Source organism: Phyllopteryx taeniolatus, chromosome 13, assembly GCF_024500385.1.
Source record: "Phyllopteryx taeniolatus isolate TA_2022b chromosome 13, UOR_Ptae_1.2, whole genome shotgun sequence".
Taxonomy (NCBI): domain Eukaryota; kingdom Metazoa; phylum Chordata; class Actinopteri; order Syngnathiformes; family Syngnathidae; genus Phyllopteryx; species Phyllopteryx taeniolatus.
This window is the reverse complement of record NC_084514.1, coordinates 17,056,617-17,081,480: the sequence shown is the minus strand read 5'-3', so window position 1 is coordinate 17,081,480 and position 24,864 is coordinate 17,056,617. Positions and strand designations below refer to the sequence as shown.

The 24,864-nt window shown below is 40.9% G+C and overlaps 1 protein-coding gene across 5 annotated transcripts; it reads right to left on the bottom strand.

Annotated features, from left to right (window-relative positions):
• Positions 1-1,034: 1,034 nt before the first annotated feature.
• On the bottom strand, positions 1,035-24,851 carry slc38a6 (solute carrier family 38 member 6). 5 transcript variants are annotated; one of them, XM_061793665.1, is made up of 16 exons: positions 24,578-24,846; positions 22,652-22,773; positions 22,484-22,557; positions 21,733-21,785; positions 20,334-20,373; positions 15,673-15,751; positions 8,987-9,072; positions 8,858-8,916; positions 8,726-8,797; positions 6,839-6,895; positions 6,319-6,398; positions 4,375-4,475; positions 4,171-4,295; positions 3,013-3,157; positions 1,880-1,974; positions 1,035-1,755 (listed from the first exon to the last, which is right to left on the bottom strand). In XM_061793665.1, the coding sequence occupies exons 1-16, from the start codon at positions 24,668-24,670 to the stop codon at positions 1,669-1,671; spliced, it is 1,368 nt and encodes a 455-aa protein (XP_061649649.1). In that variant the 5' UTR covers positions 24,671-24,846; the 3' UTR covers positions 1,035-1,668. The 5 variants fall into 5 exon arrangements, with proteins under 5 accessions (XP_061649649.1, XP_061649650.1, XP_061649648.1 ...); XM_061793666.1 differs by lacking the exon at positions 8,726-8,797 and having other exon boundaries at positions 24,578-24,847; XM_061793664.1 differs by having other exon boundaries at positions 8,726-8,916.
• Between the last annotated feature and the right edge of the window lie 13 nt (positions 24,852-24,864).

Below are 24,864 nucleotides of genomic sequence, written 5' to 3'. Positions count from 1 at the left end.
TGTTGTCGTTTCACTGGACACTGGAGTGAGTTTAACTAAACAAAAACAGTCCTCCATGCGTTTTATGTGATAACACCACCATTAAAACATCATCTCAGGTGATAAAAATGCATGGAGAAAATTGCTTATGTCTTTCCTCTTCCGGGTTAATGATCATGGCAAGGCATGTTTGCCGAAGGAGATTGAGGTCAGACACTTGGTGGCAATGTTGTGCTGCATTCAAGATGCTACGGAAAGACAATTGAGAGCTTTCAATAAACCTGGCGGATCTTTTTGTAACGTGGAGTGCCCGGAACCACTATACTACCGTCTTTACAAATTAGATATAATGCCATTCATCCTTATTATATAGTAGCATAGCAGTTACAAGTGCACAGCAGCATTAGAGGCGTGGCACAGTAGTCTAACAGCGTTTTAATGTTAAGTGTTTTTAGTCCAAAGGTAACAACCAAGGTATAACGCGACCAAGGTATAAACTGCAACACAAGTAAACACTACATTCTAGGGGTTTCAATTTCTTGAAATACTCTGGATGGATTTTTGTTTTTAACATCACGACTTTGCTGACAACTGCAAATAATTTGGTGAGAGTTTAATATTTTCAGACTGTTCTAATCCTGAATTAGCACCCCCCCCCCCCCCCCCCCCGGCAAAAAAAACAAAACAAATACAAACATATTTCTTCCATTTCTGCCAACAAAATCACAAGGACTACCGCCATAGGTGTGTCCCTGCGAGGAAGGGGATATTTCCTACTCTGGGGAACCTCCTCGAGGGTGGCATGAAGAGCGGGCGGCCCCCGCCGCCGCCGCTCTCTGCCCTAATTCCCTCCATCAAAATCAGAGGAGGCAGCTCAAATCCAAACAACATTATGATTAGATAGTGCCGAGCACGTGGCTTTCATTAACGCGACAATATAGCGCTGCAAGGCGGGTCTTGGAATCCAAACTGCACCCGCCAATCAAACGTGCTTGACTGAGGAGTTGCACAATTCTGATAAAGCGTTATGTAACAAAGTGACATACTGCCACACATACTATTTCCCTTTTATTGAGTGTATTTCATTTGGAGGTACATTTGATTATAGGTTACATAACAACCACTTAACAGTACAATCGAGTTACAGGATTGAAAAGGATAGAGCCCCAAGTAGCAGCAAATGTCTTTTAAACACAGTTTAGAATGGAAGAGGCAAATGTAAATGATAAACATGAAAAGCTTATAAATTAGTTGTTAAATTTGTGAAATCAAATCCAGCCATTGTGTTAGACAAATAATATGCACAGTAACAACATTTGATAAATAAGTAAATCAAGTTATAAATTCCGGCAAAGGAAAATCTTATGGGGAAAAACACTTGATTTGAAAAAGTGCAAGAGTTTCAATGATGGAAAGTTAGAATGTAAACAAAATTGCAGCATAAAATAATTGTGAGGTTAACAGAAAACTAAAACAAACAACCACCCTGAATTTGTGATGAATTCTTAATGTTGTTGTGAGCGTGTTTATGCAGGACAACTGCATGATGACCACAACTTAACATAAAAATACACAGGCCGAGGGCACACAGAATAACATGTCTATTCCTTTAGTCCATCCAATGGGTTCTTTGGTATCATTCTCCCTTTTTGCCCTTGTGCTTTGAGAAAGGGAAAAGAGGGACGCGGGCTAAGAACTTCCATGTATCCATGTGAAGATGATGATCGAAAAGCTGACGACGCCCACCATTAAACCAAAGACCACCAGACACACCGCCTACAAACACAAAGTTTGCATTCAAGGAATTGTCTGAATGTTTTGTTTGTTTGTTTTTGTTATTGCACTTATAGAAGTGCTTTAAAATGGTTTCAACATCTGTTTGAAGAGAGCATTTACTTACCCCGATGGAGTCAAAAGATCGGCGAGGCTGGTGGCTAATCTTGAAGTAGAAGAGGCCGGGGAAGACAAACAAAAGGCAGCTGGATGTCGTCGATCCTGGCAAACAAAGACAACTTGTGTGGTAATCATGGCTGACTGCATCATTAAATATGTATGAGCAGACACTGCAACCACAATATAACCTTCACTGTTCCAAATCATACTCGTGACATCTCGTCTGTCTATGGATGCAAACATGTTCTGTGATGCCGGTTGTTCTGATTTTAAAACATTTCTTCCCATAGGAAATAATGCCTCCAAATGAACTCCAAATAAAGTTTTTATTGCTTTTTATATTCTTTTCCTGACATTTTTGTAGTGGCATCTTTCGTGCACAAGCCATGGGCCGCAGGCTCTCATTGCTCCAACATATGGGTACCAAATAACTTTGAAGGCCTTAAATATACTAAGGAACACAGTGAAGGCAGTAATCATCAAGTGGAGAAAATATTGCACAACGTTTTACAATTTACAACAATTTACCAAGAACTGGACGTCCCTCAAAAATGAATGAAACAAGGAGAAGAATAGGCGAGTTTTTCGGCCAATAATGGAGGATAGAGAAATGTATAAATCAGTTAATAGGAGAATTCACAAATGCCACACCGAAAATATGCGAGGGCTTATTGTAATTTGTTCCAGGCTCAAAGTGTCACCCAAAAATATTTAAGAACTGTACAGCAATGTTGCTCACCGTATAATAACTCAAATGAAGTAAAACTACTACTTGGCAGAACTGTAATGGAGAAGGAACAATATCACCTAGTGGTGTTTTACAGGTACCTTTGGAATTGGGTAAACCTTGTGACATTTTTATTGCACTGCTCCTATTGTACTGAGCACCTTGACCCTTTCTTATCTGACAGCAAGTTCCATTTCAAGTTCTATGGTCCTCATCACTGGTACCCTTCTGTGTGGTATAACAAAACAAAAAAAACTCGGTGTTCATCTTGCTCACTGGGCTGATGTCTTGGACTCCAAATTGTTCGACTTTTAGGGCATTCAACATTGAAGTTTCACTGTATAAATGAGAGCAACATCACGTATGATGAATCTAAATGATTGAATAGTGACACCATGAAAAACATCACCTACCCACTACTCCAAACACATTTCGTATATCTGGCACAAAGATGGCCAGCAAATGCACCACTCCAAGGATGACCAGAGTTGTCGTAATGTGAATCATCCAGGAAAAGGGACGATTTCCACACAACAGTAAGATCACGGCCTTACGAGCCTTGAAAACACACAGACACACACACGCACACACACACCAAAGTGAGGCACAACAAATTACACTAAGGAGCAACAACATCAGAAAAAAATATCTAAAATAATTAACACAATGGCAAATGCTGCAACAAAAGTTGAAAAACTTCTTTACCATCATTGTCATAGCAATGCATGGTTATTGATGTCCAGTGTATCCCACCTGGTTTCTAATCCAAAGAGATCCAACACAGATAAAGATTTGTAATAAGAGAAAATAAAAAAAAGCTTAGGTTTGAAAGCAATATTAATCTGAAAATATGAATATTGTGGTTGTAGTTTGCAGTGGTATAGCATATTGTGCATTGTACAACTGTATATTAACAAAGAGAATCCAATTTTTGTAGATATTGCATGTGAAGCTGAAGTGCTGCGGAATCAGATCAATTGTGGAAATGTAGAACGTGAGACTAAGTTGGAATGGTTTGGTCAACAAATGAAGGAGTATGTAGAATATCTCTTCATTTGGGAAGGTCATTGTAAAAATGTGGGAATTTTGGGAATGTGATCAATAGTTCAGTAAATGCTGAACATTTTAAAGTTGACATGGGTTGAACCGGTCTTGAAATGTGGAAGGAGGAGGTCAATATGGTAAAGGTCTGCATTCATTTAGGAATGTTGTCACAGAAAATGTGGACTAATGAAAAATATGGGAATTTGGGGAATTTGGGAAAAAGAATTCTCAAGATGTCCCAAATGAGTAGAACATTTTCAAGTTGGAATGGTTTGAAATGGTTGAATATGGAAGGATGAGTTGAATTTGGAAAATGTCTCCTTTCATTTCACTGGGAAATATTTTCATGGAAAGTGTAGAACCGTGGGAAAAGTAGGAATTTTAGTAATGTGGATAATTAATAATTTTGGGAGCGGAAAATAATATAGAGTAAAAAGTGAGAGCTATTCAGCACTCACACAATGAATCCCTATATACTCTGTTTTACAGTCAATGCAGATGTCATTTTTTTAGTGGTGGGTACTCACAGGGAAGTGGATGAGCGGTACGGTCAACAGCACAGAGATGATGATGGCGACCCGAACCATCATTACCATGATGTCACGCGGCATGTACGCATCGTAGCCCAGCAGAAGCTCCGAGTCCACGCGAGCTGAAGGAAGACAAAAACAGACTACCAAGCACGCCACTTTGGTGGAGTGCTTTAATGTGGACTCAGTGCCGTGGCCTACCGTAGAAGGTGAGATAGCCAAAGAGGGCAGAAACCAAGTAAAGCAGGAAGCTGAGGCTGACGCTGACATTGGTAACATTCTGCATCCTCGCTTTGGTAGGCCTGAAGAAGAAGTGAAGGAACAAAATGGCGCGCAATGAAGAACAATGAAGCGTTCAGGAAGAGAGACTGAGTCCACATCTACAAAGGTTATCGTTAAAAACTCAATTTGAGGATCCATTCGTCAATTTCCTACACCGCTTCTGTATTGTCTTTGTGGACAACCTTGACTAGTTTCCAGCCAATCGCAGGGCACATACAGTCAAACATGTATTTACATTCACACCTACGGACAATTTTAATTCTTCAATGAACCTAACATGCATGTTTTCGGAATGTAGGAGACTTTTGGGAGTACCCAGAGAAAATCAACACAAGCACAGAGACAACATGCTAACTCCGAACAGGAAGGTTGGAGCCGAGATTGGAACCTCAAATCTCTGAACTGTTGAACCGATGTCAGGATCCAACAATAATAAAAAAAAAATTACACATTATAATATTGTCCCCCCTGCCAAAGTGACTAATTGTTGTGCGAATGGTTGTTTGTTTGTTTGTATGTGCCCTGTGATTGGCTGGCAACCAGTTCAGGGTGTACCCCGCCTCCTGCTCGATGATAGCTGGGATGGGCTCCAGCACGCCCGCGACCCGCGTGAGGAGAAGCGGCTCCTTCAGGACCTGGACAACTTGCTGTGATTGATGGAACCATGAATTCAGCTCTTTAACAGAAAATCTTGAACACACCAGCAAGTCAACTTCTGAATGCCTTAAAAAACCAAAAATGAACGTTTTGGAGTCACCTAGACAGTCCGGACTTGAATCCAATCAAATGACCCTAAAGAGGCCGTGCATGCTTGAAAACCCTCAATTTTTTGCTGAATTCAAACTATTCTCCAAGGAAGAATGAACCAAAATATCTCCACAGAGATGTTAAAGACTCATTGGCAGATATCGAAAATGCTGAAACTAAAATCAATTCAGTTGCAGTGATGGTGAATGGTGTGCCTGTTTACGTTTAGGTACTTACTATCCTGTGTTGGCATGTCAAGTCTGCACTAAGTTGCTCCTTTAATGTGGCCTCAACTACACTAATATTTAAGTTATTAGTTCATGTTGATGACATCATTCTGTAACTTGTATGGCGTACATTACCAAGTAATTGGTACGGTTAAATTAATGCGTTTTTTGTACTGTGTATGAGTGATATTCCTTGCCACTTGGCAAAAAAAAGTTACTTTTTTCAAACTCAGTTACTTTTGAAATCAAGTAATGAGTGAAGTAACTAAGTTACTTTTAAGCTCAAGTAATCAGTAAAGTAACTAAGTTACTTTTTCAAGGTAACTGTGGCAACACTGTTCAGTTGCTGCCCAGCCAGTTATTAGGTTTAGGGCGTCATTACTTTTTCACACTGGGCCAGGAAACTTTGAGTAGTTTTTTTTTTTTTCCCCTTGATAAATGATACGACCATTTAAAAACTGAATTCTAAATTCACTTAGTTAGATTTGTCTGATATTTACATTTGTTTGATGATCTTACACATTAAGGTTGGGAAACTACGCAGAAATATAAGTATTTGAGAAGGGGGGGGGCAATACTTTTTTCACGGCCCTGTATACGGGCCAGATGTGGCCCAACGGCATACTTTCCTCAGGTCTGCTTTAGACAACCAGGATAATTTCAAGTATTACCAGGAAAAAAGCAAAATAACAAATATGACAGAAAGGTGACTCAGAAGTTTGCCTTCTTTTCATGCTGCATGAGAAAAGATGTATACAATACTTGTTAATTACTTAACTAAAAAACATGTTTAGACCAAAGGCAGAGCATAAAATATAGATGCAAAAAAAAAAAAAAACATTTCTTGTACTGTATTTTTATGGACATGACATAGAGCTGAATAGCTGACCGATCCAGTTCACAGTAGATTGGCAGGATGGCTGTGTGGCATAGGAAGGAGAAGGCCATGGTGGGGATGGCATAGGCACTCTGAAACACACATCGATGTGACTTTTAGCAAATTATCAGCTCATACCTTTACACAGGTGTGAGGGGCCAGTGGGTAGAGGTATGCTTTATGTTGATACAGAAGTCTGGGTCAAGTGTAACCGCAAAAATAAAACAAAGTGGAACAGCACTTGATGTAAATAAACACAACACGTGAATTATCGTGGCTGTATTTTCTCGAATGTTATTATCGTTACAGCTGAAAGCATGCACTTTATTAGCCCTCTGCTTGCACATGTGAGTGTCAGCTGCAGTCACACATAGGCCACCCTTCAATGGTGAAAGTGTGACATGTCATCAGAGCATACAAACAGCAGCAGACACTTTTAACGACTTCTCACAGCCACTTCTTGTTGTTTTTAGCGTGAGTGTGTGCGTGCGTGCGTGCGCATGTGTAGCCGGGAGGACTGACTCCGACGTACCTTACTGGAGACGACGAAAAGTTTGGGCGTGCATTCCGAGTCAGAGGAATTTGATACCTGCATAAACAGGGAAAGAAGAGGGAGTCTGTTATCCCTGACAAGAGATGACATATGACAAACCCAATGGAACCTATAAAGTCAACTGCAGGTCATTAATCAAAATGTGTGTCAGAAACGTTCAAGGACTGGTGTCACAAAAGAGCTTTTTCAAATTCAAATTACAAACTACAGGTTTTCCCCATCAAAGTAATCCCCCCCTGGACTCTGGCACACTTTCCCAGCCTTCAAGCACTCCTGGAAGGGTTCTTCCAGGATTTGTGGCACCAGTCCTAGAGATTTTCTAACACACCTCGTATGCTGAGAAAATATGGAAACTTGGTGTTCATATTATCATCTTTTGCGACATCCCGCGAGACTTCAGTAAGTATCAACTTAGCAAGTATCTACAAGAAAGGGTTCCAAAATCTGGCCCACGGGTCATTTGTGGCCCACCGTCTGTTTTCTAGCAGTCACGGCATATACAGTGGTACCTTGACGTAGGGCTGCACGATATTTTCTTTGAGCATCGTCATCGCGATGTACCTGTGCGCAATAGTCACATCGCAGGGTCTGGTGCGATGTTGGTGTGCTGTAATATATAGTGAATCAATTGTAATCTTAAAAGCGACCAGCAGAGGAACCTGTTTGAACATGCGTAAAGATTGTACACTTGCTGCATTTCCTATTTCGCTCTTCTTGTGGGTAGAGAGAGGAATTAACGTTTCAGAGCATTTGGTTCCATTCATTAAAAAAAATTAAAAATTGACCGGTGTCGTGTTAAGTTACTTTTCGTGCCAAAATGCTTACGTACCTCCGGTGTGGTCCTTCAAAATAAAAGGCTACAAGCTTAAAACAGGAGGTCAAGTTCAAATTTGCACATCTAAACCATTTGACGTGATAAAACAGTCCCAAATAACAATGCTATATTAAACTTTTAGCTGAAACATTAATGAATGAATATTAAGTCAATTGGGTTAGTTTCACACACATTGCCTTTTAGTTCATAGGTTTGAAATTGATACTGGTTATAAAGAACCCCGAGTCAAATGTTCATTTTAGTCTATGCTGTGGGCTGAAAAGAAAATGGATGTTCATAATTTGGACACCCTTTATTTAAACCACGCAAACGTTTTTGACCCAGCCCCCTAAAAGAATCGGAATAGAGAATCGGAATCACTCAAATTCAAACGATGCCAAACACTAACGTACAGCGGCGCTCTCTTATACAGTCGTGCCTCGCCATATCGCGGTTCACTGTACATCTCGCCTATTTTTGAAGTGTACATATCTAATTTTCAATTGCGCATTTTTTGCTATATCGTGGGATTTTGCGTTGATTCTTTTTCCACGCGTATCAACGTTACGGCAGATTCATATATTGGTTAAGTTCCTTTACACTTGTATGACAGTTAGTCAAATAGTGCAAGTAGAGATAAAGGTTTGATGATGGTGACATTCTGAGTCTGGAAGAAACGCACTTTAAATGATTTCCTATGGGGAAAATATTGTGTCCAACTTTGAAGGCGCCACTGTATTAGCGCTGCAGGGAAAGAGGAGATTTCCACTGCTTGGCAGTTTGGGGCTGAAAAGAAAACAAGCTAACAAGTTAACCCACAGCAGGTCTGGAGTTCTAGTATGGTTTGTATAATAAAAGAGGCCAGAGGTCACTTCCAGGCTGAGGGGGTGAGGTCACCTGAACTTCCTTCCCCTAAGGTAGCAGTGACTCTACACAGCCCTTGCTGGTCCTTATCAAACAGAGCCCCACCCCGCCACCCACTTCTAGTCTAGACCCCCATTGTCACACAAAATTGGCATCTTATGTGCGCTACTTAGGGAAGTGGTTATTACCTGGCATGCACCTACAAGTGTGGTGACATTATGAGGCAGCGGGCAGGGGATGGACCATTTCTTGACCACAACCTGAGGAGTAGACAACACAACAGGCCCCAAAAAAATATGAGGGGAATAATTACTACTCACCACAATGGTAAAGTACAGCATGAAAAAGAAGGCGAGGCTGCTGGTGTAGCCCAGGAAGCCTGTAACGGTGAAACATACTGTATGTGACCGTGGAGCCTTTTCGAGATGTCACTTATTTTGTTTCCTCACCAATTCTTGGCAATATTGCAAGAGGAAGCACCACACACAGTGAAACGAGGATCAGCAGCAATCTGCCGTCTTCATACCAGGCCTCTCTGGAAACCAAGACACAAACAATAAATGTAACACACCTCTTATCTCACTCAGCGCTAACAGACAACTGAACACTTAATGTAGACACTGCGAAAGGGTTTGTGAAATTAAAAACAACACAAAAACGCAGCATTAATTCATGCTTAGTTGTGACTGTCTTTATTGAGCCAAGGCACCTATTTTACTTTGGACAAATCTCTCAGCACACCACCAAGTAAAAATATCATACAAAGTGGATTTGCAGGTTAATTACAGTGTGTACTCTCTGACATCTAGTGGGAAACAATTGAATTGTTCTGCCTGTAGTAAAGTAGTAATCATTTTCTGACCAATTGGGTGAAATTGGAGACTTTCTCATGGCACACGAATGTGCCGTGGCACTGTAACCATCATTTTCTTCACCGCTTATCCTCGTTAGGGTTGCAGGTGAGCTGCAGCCTATCCCAATTGACTTCGGGCAAGAGGCAAGGTACACCCTGGACTGGTCGCCAGCCAGTCGCTGCACAGATTTTCACACTCACAATCACACCTCTTCAATGAACCTTAAGGCCTGCCGCCACACAGTGCGCGATGCGGCCGAACCCAACCTGGACCGGACAATTGCAAAATAATCATAATAATAATAATATATTAAAAAAAATAAATAATAATAATAAAAACAAAGACAGTTGGCGACTCACACCTGCACATTGAGGGATTTGATCTACTGACACCCTGTGACAGTACTGCAAGTCTGTTGCACAGGTGTCAAACTCAAGGACCGTGGGTCACATCCGGCTCATCACATCATTTGCCCGCAAAAGCAAATCATGTGCATCAACTTCCATGATTTTTACTGTGCCAACATTTCAAATTGTCCCGTAAAAAAACTATAATGTTGAGCTATCGCAAGCATTTCTTTATTACCAAACCCCTTTTTAAAGTAAATCAATAGTTGAAAAAGTTCAAACTGTATAGTATGTATCAATAGTTGAAATAGTTAAAACTGTCATCATTCTGCTCAAAAGGCAATTACAAAAACAGGAATTCAAAACCTTCCGAGAATTGCCCAAAAAGAAAAAAAAAAATGGTTACTAAAATTCTCAAAGCTTAACTCAAGAGTTGCATGAGCAAAATGCAAATGGAAAGTACTGTAAGTACCTAAAAAGTCAAGGCTGCATGAGCCATTATAAAAAATAAACCTAGTTCCGAAATGTCAGGGACAGCAAGGACTTTTTGAAGTACCTCAAAATGGGACGCCTCTGGAAATTTGTCTCCATTTAACGCTCAAATACAGAGCGACAGAGCTCTCATGTGGTACCCATTAAAGGCTTATGCTCTCACAAACCATAACAATTAGGTAATTCACATTCAAACGTTGCGCTGGTCCATCAGATCAGATCGCACCATGTATCGCTTGGTTTTTAGAGAGAGGGGGGAATAATATTTTCCTTTGCTGAAGAAAAAGGCAGGAATGGTGATTGAGGTGGGCCGGCGTCGGAGGTGACGCATGGGGAAGGCACGCCGGCTCCGCTGGGGTCGAGGTCAGGTGGGAAGAGTGCTGCCTGCCGTTGGGACCGCAGCACGGGGTCACAGGGCCTGGCTCCGGCGCTCTCTATGGGGATCCCACAGTCAGCGGCACCTGCTCTGACCACATCAACACCCCGTGACCCTTCCATGGCAGTTTCACTGCTACAGCATTAGCATGGGCCCTGACATATTTATCTCTGCCTCGTCATACATTTTGCCCAGCAACTGGATGTCATGGAAACTACTGTCACGTACTTAATGGCACTTCTTTCTTATTTTCCTACTGTTGTTGAGCTGAAGCGCCCTCTAAAACTTCAACAAAATGCTGAAAAGTGAAGCCCAGCTATTTGTACAGGGTTGGGACAGAGCCCTGCTGCAAATAGAGAAAATCCACAAGTAATTGACATCCACCCAAAAAGGTTAGTAACAGCCTATGATGCCACAAGATTCCAGCAAAGCACTTTTTTTCTATTTGACAAGGCTATGACCAACACTAAGGGAAGCTCCTCCCCTCAATTCAACATTGTTGCTTGGCACCAAGATGCTACCAGATGGAGCCAGAGAAATACTTTTATATTAGATATGACATTGGTCTGAGCAAAGTTACAGGCGTTACATCGCCTTTTGGGCTACGCGTCTTGAAGATGTACTCCGTCACGGTGTTGCCTCACCTGTTAACTTTATATTTTGTCATTTGAATTGAAAGTATGGTGAGATGTTGCTGTGTTACATGGAGCAGCACCTAGTCACACGATCGCAAAGGGGGGAAAAAAAACAAATCGACAATGGACTATGTTTTTACAGCTTTCCCGCGACAAGAAAGAGGGACGGTTAAGTCGTTTCAGATTACGTCGGATAACTTGGGTGTCAGCTGTAAAATGAAAAAGAAAAATGTAACTTCCCGCAATATCACGACAACGACAAGTTGTGCGCCTTACATTTGTATTGCGGCAAGTAAAAAAAAAATTACAAAATCTGCATCCTGTTGTTTTTTTACATGCAACGAAACATGGGATGTGTCGTTATCTGACAGCTGCCTTTATTGACGTGGTTATATCACAATCATTCATTCTACCTGAACTTTTAAAACAGATGTTTAAAAAGCAAACACATGCAACTCGATTACCTTCACAAACCTTCATCCGAATGACGTGCCATTGTTCGCCTGTCGCCTTCATTATGTTAAGGTCCTGCATCCACCCGTTGGTAAACTGCAAATGCGATGCTAATGATTTATAATTATTAAACTGCACGCAAGTGTAGGCACATCACACGAGGTACGCAAATCCGCTGCACACAACGGAGGGAGTAGGTCCGGCTGGTCGCTGCTCCACTCTGTATTTGGAATGTCTTACGGATCCAAACACTTTATACTGCGTGTATTTTTGCCAGGTATCGGTCTCTGGCTTTGCGGTCTAGTTTTTCGTGAAATCCCATCTGTTTCATGGTTTTTAACATTTTTCAGTCGCAAGACATACACAGTGATTGTACAGCCTGCTTAATAAGCAGCTGTTTACCTCCTCGTTAAACGGCCGCCAATGCAATGCGCTTTCATCGGCAGCATAACACAGTGTGGCCAACTGTCCTGTATTAAACGCCGATGCGACAATTTTCCCGATCTCCGAGGGTTTTCGATACACGGTGGCTACCGTTGTTGCAATACGTGCTTGGAAAACTGAGGCGCTAGAGTGCACTATTCGTTTAGCTGTAATACACAATTTCAATGCTAGATGGGAATAATTCCTACACACTGTCCCTTTAAGCAATGGTTTTTTAAGGGGTTTACCATATACTTATGTAATGCCCTTGCATGTGGGAAGGGGGAGCCACATTTGCTAATTTTTCAGCCCTTTAATGAACGCACGGGAACAGTGTAACACAAACTCAATGAGCACACGTACGCAGGCGCTGCTGTCGGCCACACCCCCCACCCACGCTCACATCGGCGACGTCACATGCCACCCTACAAGCTCCTGCCTTTTAAAGACACACATCTACAATACGTACAATATTTTCTATACATTTTATCCTTAGATGCTTTGGTGTTCAAATATGTTTACAAAGTGTTTGAAAAGTGTGTTTAAAAAAAGTGTAAATGTTATAGTGTCGGAGAGCTAAAAAAATAAATACAAAATTGGGCCTTTCTACAGTATATTGTCGACCTATTGCGCATGGGTTTGGAATGTATCCCTTCCCCAAAAAAGGGCTTGGGGGGGGAGGGGATTACTGTATGTGCACGAGTATTGGAACACTTGGAAACCTCAAATGGGAGAATAACGCTGCGATCAGCAATTTACCCTTCACCCTCTTTTTCATGGCGAATCCTCGAGACGAAATGATCATTAACTTTGTAATGCTCTGGTGTGCCCACATTAGTTGGCATAGGCAAAAAGGCTTCACAATTTAGCATCACCCATTTGTCGAAGATACCTACTTCCAATTGGGGCTCAATTGGACAAATTCTATAAAAGGAGTTCGTCAAAGAACTAGCTCTGAAATGTATAAAATAAAAACTAACACCACGCACACGTAAACAAAAACATGTCTGCGTGAGGATTCCTTCCATGAAGCCTCCAGGCCGATTACAGAGGGGCAGGATACTTGGAAGAACCATACGGAAGATTTTACACTATTCCAAGATGCAGGACAGCCTTGAGCGAAGGAAGGAAGCCTTGGAGTCAGTCTCAACAAAGTGTTTAATAACAGCGCAAATCTGGCCAGCCAGGAGAATCTCCACTCCATGACTGAGCACGAGAGAGGAGGAATTTGGGGTCTGGCTGTTTTATGATAAATAACCCATAAAACTAGAATTATTTTTAATAGAATTCTCTGTAATACAAAACATCTCTGCTAGTTCGGTATTGATGGGCTCGAGTCTGCCTCTGCTCACTTTTCAAAACCACTCATTAACTCGTTATTGGCTGTAATTACAATGGCAAAACTGATATCCCCTTGTATCAGTCTGATTCCGGGGAACATATGTGAGAGATTTGAGGGTGAAAACAGAGCACTAATACAAAACAGCTGCCTTGGGGAACAATCAAACGCTGAGGGAGTGAAAGCAGCTAGAGCTCTCACTAAACCAGCGCAGCCAATAGCAGAGTAATAGAAGTCACTTTTTAGACATCCGCATGAGAGAGAGAAGCTTATGAACAGAGAAAGACACACAGCTGCAGCTAATACGCTGTTGTGCTATTTAATAGTGCATTACTCACTACGTATTATATTCGGATACAATGGAACCCCGCATAGTCGCAGTTCGGCACCAGCGGATTGGCCTATACATAGATTAGTTTCCCAATTTTTTTTTTTCCCTTTTGTTTTTTCTTTTGAGGGGAACCAACCCCAAAAACGTGGTATAGTCCCACTTATTCAAGAATTTTTGGGAGTCAAACAATAGCAAAAACAATTCCCCCCCCCAAAAAAAAATTATAATGGCTGTTAATTAGGGCTGCACAAAAAAAAAAACATTGCCATCCAACCATCCATCTTCTACCGCTTATCCGAGGTCGGGTCGCGGGGGCAGTAGCTTTAGCAGGGACGCCCAGACTTCCCTTTCCCCAGCCACTTCATCCATCTCTTCCGGGGGGGGGGATCCCGAGGCGTTCCCAGGCCAGCCGAAGGATGTAGTCTTTACAGCATCCCTGAACACACCTTGCGTACTCACGCGGCTGCCCTATTCGTGCCTAGTTTTATTCTGAAGAGTGAAATAAGAAATCCAGCAGGTGTACATTCTTTTAATCTTTTGAGCATGTCCAAACACGTCCTTCTGCTGGTCACTTTTAATATTACAGTTGATTCACTGGGACATTACAGTACACCAACATCGCAGCAGACCCTGCGATCTGACTACTGTGCACACATTCATCGCGATGACGATGCCCAAACAAAATATCGTGCTGCCCGACAGTCAATTATTTGTGGATCTTCGCTAATGGCAATCGGCCCGGTCCCTATTCCCCACGAAAAGCGGGAGTCCACTGTAGTGCTAAAGCTTTAGGGAGCGATTGTCCTCAACCGTAAAAGTGACTTACACTCACTCGCCAGTGTGTGTAATCATTTAAAGTTAATTGTAATCATCAACTACAATGAATATTGAAAAACACCTCGAGGCTGTAAATATAAAACAATCTAATGAAAAACAGTAAGTGTGGCCGTAACTGAGCATGCCATATTGTTCAGTCCCCTGTGACGCTCACTGCTGGCATGTTTGATTTCTTGTCATGTTTTTTTTGGTCCTGTGTGCAGAATGAGTTCAAATCTGTACAGGTTTTGAGTCCAATTGGGAGTTTGTTCCAGTCAGTTATTGCTTGCCATTTTGTTTTGTGAATGTGACAGTGATATCGTTGGATTTGATTGTCTAGTATCTTAGGTGTTTGTAAGAAGAGTGACTTGAGCGGCTTTATTGTTGTCTTAGCAGTGATTAGCTTGTGACTAACATGCTATGCAACACTTAAAGTGAGATAAATGAATTTTATTAATCAATGTTTTTGCTCTTTCGTTTGAGAGATTCTGATAGCTCTGAAGTTGGCTATACTGTATTTAAAGATGCGAATCAATATGTTCTTTGAAAATAAGTGCAGGATATTTGAAACCTTACCTCCACTACAGTTATAGTGGGGTTTGTAATTTTATTTTATTTTATTTATTTATTTATCGGTAGGCGTCAGATTGCTTTTTGTGATCAAGGGCCACATTTTATTTTTAAAACACATGAGCAATTTCATTTGTATATGAGGTGTTAAAGTAAAAATCTGTAGGTAAAATAAGTACAATTATACTTAGTTTTTTAAAATAAAAAAAATATTAAATTAAACATTTATAATTAATTATCATGTATTAAACCATTAATAAAAATACATATTTTTATGTGTAATTGTTTTAAGTTTACAAATATTTTTTTTCATTTTATTACTTACAATAAATCAATGAAACAATTGTTGATTTAGATAAATAAAAAAATGAATAAGTAGAAAAAATGGCTAAATTGCAACAAATAATAATATAAATGCTCTTTGGGCCGATTTAAAGAATGGAGCAGGCCCGCATACTGTGCCCACCCATGTGCATGGGAAATTCAAAAGTGCACCCACCCTGTCTGGTCTGGACTCAGGAAGCTGGTGATGGCCGCTGGAAGCTCCGACTTCAAGATGAACAAATATGACGACATGGCTGCGACAGAGCGGAGGGAAAGTTCACTGTGTGTTTGTTTGCAAAGACATTAAAAACAAGCACACAATGTACAACATGCGAAACACATCAGGTGATTCTATTATCATTAGTGTGAGGTGTTCAACGCGCAGGGTGGAGGGGTCTGAGTTAATGCAGATGGGTGGAGCAGACAGCTCAAGGGGATCAACAGCAAAGCCCTCAGTGCAGAGGGGCAGACGTAGTGCAGATCTTTGGAGAAATGCGAGGGGAGGAATGCAAACAATAATCATATCTGACGTTAATCCCGCTACTTCTCCCCTTTCTGCAGCTCACTAGGAAACAGGACAATATCAGCCTCTGACGGGATCCCACAACCTTCCACGGACAGCCAATCAGTGAAGGGGGATCAGGGTCACTTCCTTGGGTCATACGTGAGGGTAGGGGGCGAATGCAAGTAGGTATGGAGGTTGCGGCAGAACAAGAGTATGTTTGTGGTGTGAAATGGACTTCAGATGCAGCGTGCGGCCGGTGATAAAGGCAGATAATGTTAAGGGATTACATTTTGGGAAGGCAGACACAGCCGGGGTTAGGAGGGACGTTATTGCCCCCGGGGCAAGGTTTTTGGACTCGCCGTTAAATAAACCACAACCATAATCCCTCAGATCCTGGATGTGTTTATAAAGGAGAATTCTTCCAATAACCCTCCAGCCCACACAGACACAAGGACACTCACTCTGAGAATAAGGAAACACATTAATAAGCACTTAAGTCTGCCAGTAAATGGGCCTCGTTTTGGGGATTCAGCCAGAATTCTCTGCAAAACGTCATCCAAAATTCACAAGGAACTAAAAACGAGAAAAAAAAAAAAAAAGACCATCAAATGGCCCATATTAAAAAATGCACGCTTTTGCAGTTTTTGCATAATCCTTTTAAGGGATGATTGAATTCAAGCAACAATAAATATGTTTCAATTAAAACTGTAATCTTTGTAATTAAAGTTTTGCACAGTCGCGAATATTATTTTTAATGTTTGAATAGTGCAAATCAATCAAACGTTACTAAAAATTAAATGTGCAAAAATAAAATAAAAAGAAGCAGACATGAGCTTTGTGTCTGTCCTTTGGGGTGGGGGTTATCCCACTGTCTGATGTTCTTTAGGTGAAGCACATTCAGACTCTGGAAATAATGACTGCGTAGCCCTTTAGATTTGAAAACGTACATAAAGCAATAAGGACGCCAAACACCTCAATATAAGGCAGTAGAACCATGTGATTTCTCCCAGCCAATTAGAGAAGTGAAACAACAAGTTGCAATTCACTATAAGACGAAAAAATTATATTGTACGGGTATATCATTATTATAAATGTACTGTAATGATACTGAGGCGGAACTATTAATGAAAGGGAAAACTATTCAAGGAGCTTCGTATTTGGGTTTGTTGGTCCATTTGTATATTAGTTAGCAACTTCCTGGTTAAAGGAGGATGAAGAACAGACAGGGGGGTGCAAGATGATCGAATGGGTTGGACGAACCAGTTCCAATGGTACCATATTCACCTACATGCCATGGTAAAAAAAAAAGATTATCCACCCTTATCCAGATCATCACCAAAATTAAAATTGAAATATAATTGGCTGTTCCTTCATGCAGCATTCCTCTACAAAGTTCTAGACATTGTTCATTCACAAAAAAAGTTCATTATAAAAATACAAAGCTAGTGGGAGACGTTTGCAAATTTGCACAGTACTGTGTGTAAATAAAAGTCGTGAATATTTCTACTGTATCTTATAAAATGGCAGCGATAAAAAAAAACACCCACTGGCAGACAAAAAAATAAAAAATAATAAAAAAAATCAACCACAAAAGCAACACACAGACACACACACACACACACACAGAAGATGCGCCGTTTTAGTTTCATGCATTAGCTCGTCATGACATCACACTACAACACTCACAGCAATACCCGTCATACAGTACTTACGTCTCTAACAAAGAGGTCCTTGAGTGAAAAGAAGGACTGGTTAGTGGTCAAGTGGTAAGAAAACATGTTGTAACAACAAGCGTGTAGAAGAACATGGGTGTGAGCTGTGTGTGTGTGTGTGTGTGGGGGGGGGGGGGTCATCAAAGTAAGCACAGTCAGCGTGGAACATAAGACAGAGTCACTTTCATTTGACTATGAGAGCCTTGTGGGCTGGCCAGTAATTAAGGTCAATTGGCCCATCAGCCTTTGGCAGTACCGATGAATGTTTACTCAGTGAAGCTAATTGCACTCTTATGAAGGGGGTCTGGGCGCAGACAGATACAGGCCCCCACATTGCGCACCATGCTGGGGGAAACCACAGACATACCAGAAGAGCAGCGCAACAATCCACTGTGCTGCGCCGCTAATGAGCAACGTAGCGCTATCGTCGCGGTTGCAGAGTGAGGGAGCAGAGTACTAAGAGGAGAGTTCCCATTAGGGTCTTAGGGGTGGGAGTGGGTTTTAGCATCAGTGATCAATTAGAGCACAAGTCAGGTTTCAGGCCCCAGGGACGGCGACCAAGAGGACGGCAGCCATGGAGTCAAAGGTTATCAGGAGAATCCGGATAATAGCCTTTACAGCCAGAGGGCAATAAACCTAAAGGGGTGACAAATTTACAGTAGGGGGCACTCTCTGCCTCAAGTATAAACAGGCCATTGTCAGGGGAAAAAAAAAAGTATTTTTTTTTTTTACCTCTAACATGTTAAACCAACCAGCCAAAACATTATGATATATGATAAATGATCTTTATAAACAATCTGCCTTTATAAATATAACCATGCTCAGTTCTGACAGTGTCAAAAAGGTATTCATTTAACACTATGCGATCTGAGAGGAGTCTCTGTGTCAAAATATTGGAAACAGCTCAAGTGAACCTCGCTGTATCGCAGTCCATTGTTCGCACTCCCACAACATAGGTGATTTTTAAGCATTTGTACAATACCTAGGCAAGTCGAGATTGGTGCACCCTCAGTGTAGCACCACTTTTTCCCACAATATGTCAGGTAGCACTAAGGTGTACTTGTTCCAGTGTGCATATAGTCATCCAATTTCAAAGGCATTTTAAACAACCACGGGTTTACCAGCGATGTTGAACACACTCATGATTAGGTATATTTAGGCCTGTCACGATATTTACTACGTTGACTTTTCGTTCAATACAAAATGGACATGATAGTTTTTCCGGACTCGATAAACTGTCATTGTTGTGGTGAACCAGCGCACGGATCGCACAGTGAGCCAACAGAGTTGGACGCCTGTGTCATTAGCCGCTAGTGGGCTCATGGAACACCAGCGGACCGGTACACTCTTGCTGGATTTAGCGCAGTTCATTACTGTTTTAAAAAAAAAACATTTAAATACACAATGAACACAATGTTTGATATTTTCTGCTTAAATAACTGGAACATGAATACAATACCACCTGCATATTCTATCAGAAATTGATTGTTTATTAACATATTGATAACCGAATGTATGTCTACGAATTTTGATTTACACCTTCATATCTGTGGATGTAAAAGGCAGTATACATCTTTCTCTAAAATGCTGCTCGGTGCTTTGGAGGAGGATTTACAAAGACCATGTGCTGTATGTGTGTGATGGTTAGTTTAGGCAAGTCCTATAAACATCGTGTGTAGATAAACGCAAATTTTCAAAACTGGAAAAGACCGAGTCGTAATTTGGCAGCACGGGAGATTATGTGCAAAGAGCATAGCACTCACAGATTTTCGATCTGGCGGGGGAGCGCTGTACCACATTTTGCCATTTTAATAATCATTGTTCCACAGAGAAAAGAGGATTCATGCCTGCGAAAAATCTTCTGTTGTTCTATTTGTATGTGTTGTTGCTCCGTGTGTGTCAAAGCAGTAGTTGCTTGAAGGTTTATAATAGCTGTAACATATATGCTAATTCAAGTCAGCCTGTCTATGGCGTTTTGCATTATATGGTAGCATTAAGCTAGAGGACTTTCATTACATATTACATGATTTGTTTGATAATTTTGGTGTAATTCTCTTTTGTTTTGTGTCAATTTTACAGTAAACCTTAATTGAGCATGACAAAGAAACAACTTGAAGCAAGCACACACTCATATTTGGAGACCGCTGTGAGCACTAACTAAAGTGATAAAGTAGAACTTTAAAAAGTGTGTTTTAATAAGTTTGTGTCAATAAGTTTACATGTGTGTTTAAAACATGTTAAGAGGGATACAACTTTTTAATGTTTAAATGATATGGTCTCTCTATGTTGCAGATTTTCACCTATTGTGAGTGGGCCTGGAACGTATCCCCCATGATAAACGGGTCACTGTAACACTGCGATCTGAGAGATGTCTGTCTCAAAATTTTGTAAACAGCTATGAATATGATGCACTGCAGTTCTAAACCACTGTAAACTACAAACCCAATAATAAACATATTGTGACATTATTACTGTACCTCTGTTACTGTGTCACTCAAAACTTAACATTTTTACCTTTTTAGAGGCAGATTTGTCCTCCCCATCATCTCATCTGATTGTAAGTGGTCATATTGTTGTTTCTAGTTGGTGTACGTTCATAAGAAACAAGAGCAGACCTACCGCCAACATTTTGGATGAGGATGGCAATTCCAACAAGAACCTACAGAAATATGTACAAAGTCAGTTAGCGTCAGGTTTTTTTAACACGCACATTTATAAGTACATCTTGATCAAACTTGCACAAGCAGAATGCATCAGAAGTATAGCGGAACCTCCAAAGTTGAACACAGTCTGTTTTGTGATGCTGAGCAACATGTGATTCGACTTATACTAATTATTTCCCTTAGGAATCATTTATTAAATTAGAAATAATTAGTTCCAGAGCAGCACAGTAGACAAGTAGTTAGCACATCTGCCTTCCAGTTCTGAGATTCTCGGGGAGTTCTGTGGGGTGTTTGCATGTTCTCCCTCTGCTTGCGTGGGTTTTCTGCAGGGACTCCAGGTTCCTCCCACATTCCAAAAAGACACGTTAGGTTCATTAAAGTCTCCAAATTGTATGTAGGTGTGAATGTGAGTGTGAAGGGTTGTTTGTCTATATGTGCCCTGTGATTGCTTCGTGACCAGTCCACGGTGTACTACTCCGCTTCTCACCCAAAGTCAACTGGGATTGCACATCCATTTCCTGTTCTATGGTAGTCATCATATTTCTCCTTTTTCCCATCACTAATATTCATCCATGGCCAAAACACCAACGAAAAAGTAAAATGCATTACGTCACGCATGAAATTAGAGACTTATTTTCCTGACCATTTTGGTTGAATTTAACATTTTATTGATTATTATTATTATTATTTTGTATTTTTTTTAATGGTGACATGTGAGGTCTCTCACATTTTGTTATAGTAATCCCCCGCATAGTCGCGGCTCAGTATTCACATATTGCATTTTTTCCCCTGTGGAACCTATCCCCAACTAGTCCCTCAAAATCTCACCTATTTGCATATTTTGGGGTTCTTTCTGAAATCTCCAAAGAAGATTTAAATATGTTAGTGAAATTTATGGAGAGTCTTTGCCACGTGCATATGTGTACTTCAGATGCAATTATTTTATTTTATTATTATTTTTTTTTAATCAAATCATCTGTAAGCTATATATTTTTAAGGATAAAGTTATAGGATGAGTTTGTAATGACAAACGGTTTATGGATCATAGTTTGTGGTATATTTACAGTTTAAACTATTACTACAGCCGGAATAATAAAAACATTTAAAAATTGGCAGAGGGAATATTTCAAACTCCCCTGTTGCACAGCAAAACTGGTCCAGCACAAAAAGGCATAGAGAGCCACCATTCTGCATGGCCAAACATCTTTACTGGACAAGTAAATACATAAATCAATAAATAACCATTACTACAGGCAATTATAAATATCAATTACTGTACTTCAATTACTTGCGCTTTTTTTGCTCTTTGTGGCATGGTGGTGATTCACTGTATGTGTGTACGCCGCAATACTTACTTTTCCTGGTTTTTGTAACGCTCGTCCTCCCAAATCTTCATATGAATTGATTCCTGCAGGAGACAAAAAATGATGATTTAAAAAAAAAAAAAAAAAAAAAAAAAAAAAAGCAGAGTTGGATGATAACGCACAGCCTTTACATCCAGCTTTCTCACTTTATTTAATTTCTATTGAACTGATGGGGTTCATTCATTCATTTATTTTCCATACCGCTTATCCTCACTTGGGTCGCGGGGTGCTGGAGCCTATCCCAGGTGACTTTGGGCGAGAGGTGGGATACACCCTGAACTGGTCGCCAGCCAATCGCAGGGCACATATAAACAAACAACCATTCACACTCACATTCACACCTACGGGCAATTTAGAGTCTGCAATTAATGCATGTTTTTGGGATGTGTGTTAGGAAACCGGAGTGCCCGGAGAAAAAACCCACGCAGGCACGGGGAGAACATGCAAACTCCACACAGGCGAGGCCGGATTTGAACCCCGGTCCTCAGAACTGTGAGGCAGATGTGCTAACCAGTCTTTCACCGTGCCACCCTGATGCGGTTTATCCAACTAATTAACCATAACAACACAACCATAACGAAGAAATAGAAATCATATTTTTCAGAAATAAGAATACGATTCCTCAAATCAGATTCCTGACTCTTCTCAAAAGAAGAGTCAGATTCCTCAACGCAATCTAGAGTGATGTAATAGGGATTGTTCTGCTGATTAATTGCCTATAAGGAGTATGTCACTTTCTCACCTGTCATGTCACAAAGCTTGAGGAGGAGATGTATGGAATATGCCGCCAGGCTGGACACAAGTATTAACAGGAAGCTAGGCAGGAAGTGCAGATAGACGTCAGGTTCTATATATTGCCTTGACTCGTCTTAAACAAACAAACAAATATTACTGTAAGCGGTTTGCTTACCAGAAGCCAACTATGCCGGTGCTTGCCATGGCATAAGCTAGTCCGAGAATGCCACTGCCCATGATTGCATTCATGAGGTTAAAGACAGAGGAGGCAAAGGAGGCACCTTTGGCCCTGCTCCGCTGTACACAATATGAAGAAGGCATTAACAAACGGAAGAAATTATATTCTTTTAATTGATGGTGTGGACAACAACTGGTCAGGCCTGATGATGGATCGCTTGAAAGAGCAACACGGTGACATGTGGGATCAGAGAATGGAAATGGGAATGGATAGGATGGGATTTGAGCTGCAGGCTGCGGGACAGCTGCCTGAGCTCTGGATAAACTGACTGACCCCTCTAATAGGGGATATCCTGGAGAGGACGGGTGGCCACTCTGGTGTCAGTGTCACAATAAGCGTGGATTGACCTGCCGGCCCGGGATACACTACCAAGACCCCGGATGTCATCCACGCAATCAGATGAAATTTACATTTAAATGACACCATTTGATGTTTACAGACTTTTTGTGCAAGCAAGAGAACATGACAACAATAAAACTAACACTTGCATTCACTTGTATAAACTTTATTCAATGTCACAGTTCAGTTTCCACAGTCACTAGTTCAGCATGCTAACATAAGCAGAAATATATAATACTGTATGGCCAAACCCGTGCTCAAATCCTCTGGCTTCTGTTTACCACTACCTAAACTGACAACTGACTCGTGACTCTACTATGCAACGCAAAAGCCATTTATCAACAACACCCAGAAACGCCGCCGGCTTCTCTGGGCCCGAGCTCATCTGAGATGGACTGATGCAAAGTTCTGTGGTCCGACGAGTCCACATTTCAAATTGTTTTTGGAAATTGTGGGCGTCGTGTCCTCCGGGCCAAAGAGGAAAAGAACCATCCGGACTGTTATGGACGCACAGTTCAAAAGCCAGCATCTGTGATGGTATGGGGCTGTGTTAGTGCCAATGGCATGGGTAACTTACACATCTGTGAACGCACTATTAATGCTGAAAGGTACATACAGGTTTTGGACAAACATATGCTGCCATCCAAGCAACATCTTTTTCATGGACGCCCCTGCTTATTGCAGCAAGACAAAGCCAAACCACATTCTGCACGTGTTACAACAGCGTGGCTTTGTAGTAAAAGAGTGCCGGTACTAGACTGGCCTGCCTGCAGTCCAGACCTGTCTCGCATTGAAAATGTGTGGTGCATTATGAAGCGTAAAATACCACAATGGAGACCCCGGACTGTTGACCAGCTGAAGCTGTAACTCAAGCAAGAATGGGAAAGAATTCCACCTACAAAGCTTCAACAATTAGTGTCCTCAGTTCCCAAACGTTTATTGAATGTTGTTAAAAGAAAAGGTGATGTAACATGGTGGTAAACATGACCTTGTCCCAGCTTTTTTGGAATGTGTTGCCGTCATAAAATTCTAAGTTAATGATTATTTGCTAAAAACAATAAAGTTTATCAGTTTGAACATTAAATATCTTGTCTTTGTTGTGTATTAAATTAAATATAGGTTGAACACGATTTGCAAATCATTGTATTCTGTTTTTATTTATGTTTAACACAAAGTCCCAACTTCATTGGAATTGGGGTTGTATATATTCTACTGAAACAAATGAGTACTTTTCTATCCTAAAATCCTGACATTTGTGAAGATAAATATACTGTTAAAGAATAGAGTACTTTGGAGCGCTCACTACCTTAAACAACTTGTGTGGGTGTATACATACCATGACTTTATGGGTTTAATTTCATTACAAACAATGCAGAATTTAAAATGAATCAAATGTGCATAACTGTTTGAATAGAAAGAACATTTAATCTAATGCTCGAACTCTCATGATAGCAGGTGGAGACAAAACCATACTTTTTTCCCCCCAACCTGATACACGGTTACAACTTCAGTTTTTCTACTTACATTGGACAGTAACGGGACTGTTTCGTTCCCCTCGTTGTCTCCGGAGGCAGAATGGCTGTAAATCTCCGCGTTTCCATTCCCGTTAATACTCATTTTCCGCACAAAAGGAAAAGGCGGAATTAACTTAGTGTCTCACAAAGTCTTTGGCGCAATGTCTGACAGAATTATAAACTTATATTTTCAGGTTGAACTTTTAGACCTTTTCAAATTGGCTTGTTTTTCGTCACTCGCGTCACATGCCTATTGTTTCCGGCGCGGCTATGACGTCCCTAAAAACCTGTCCAATC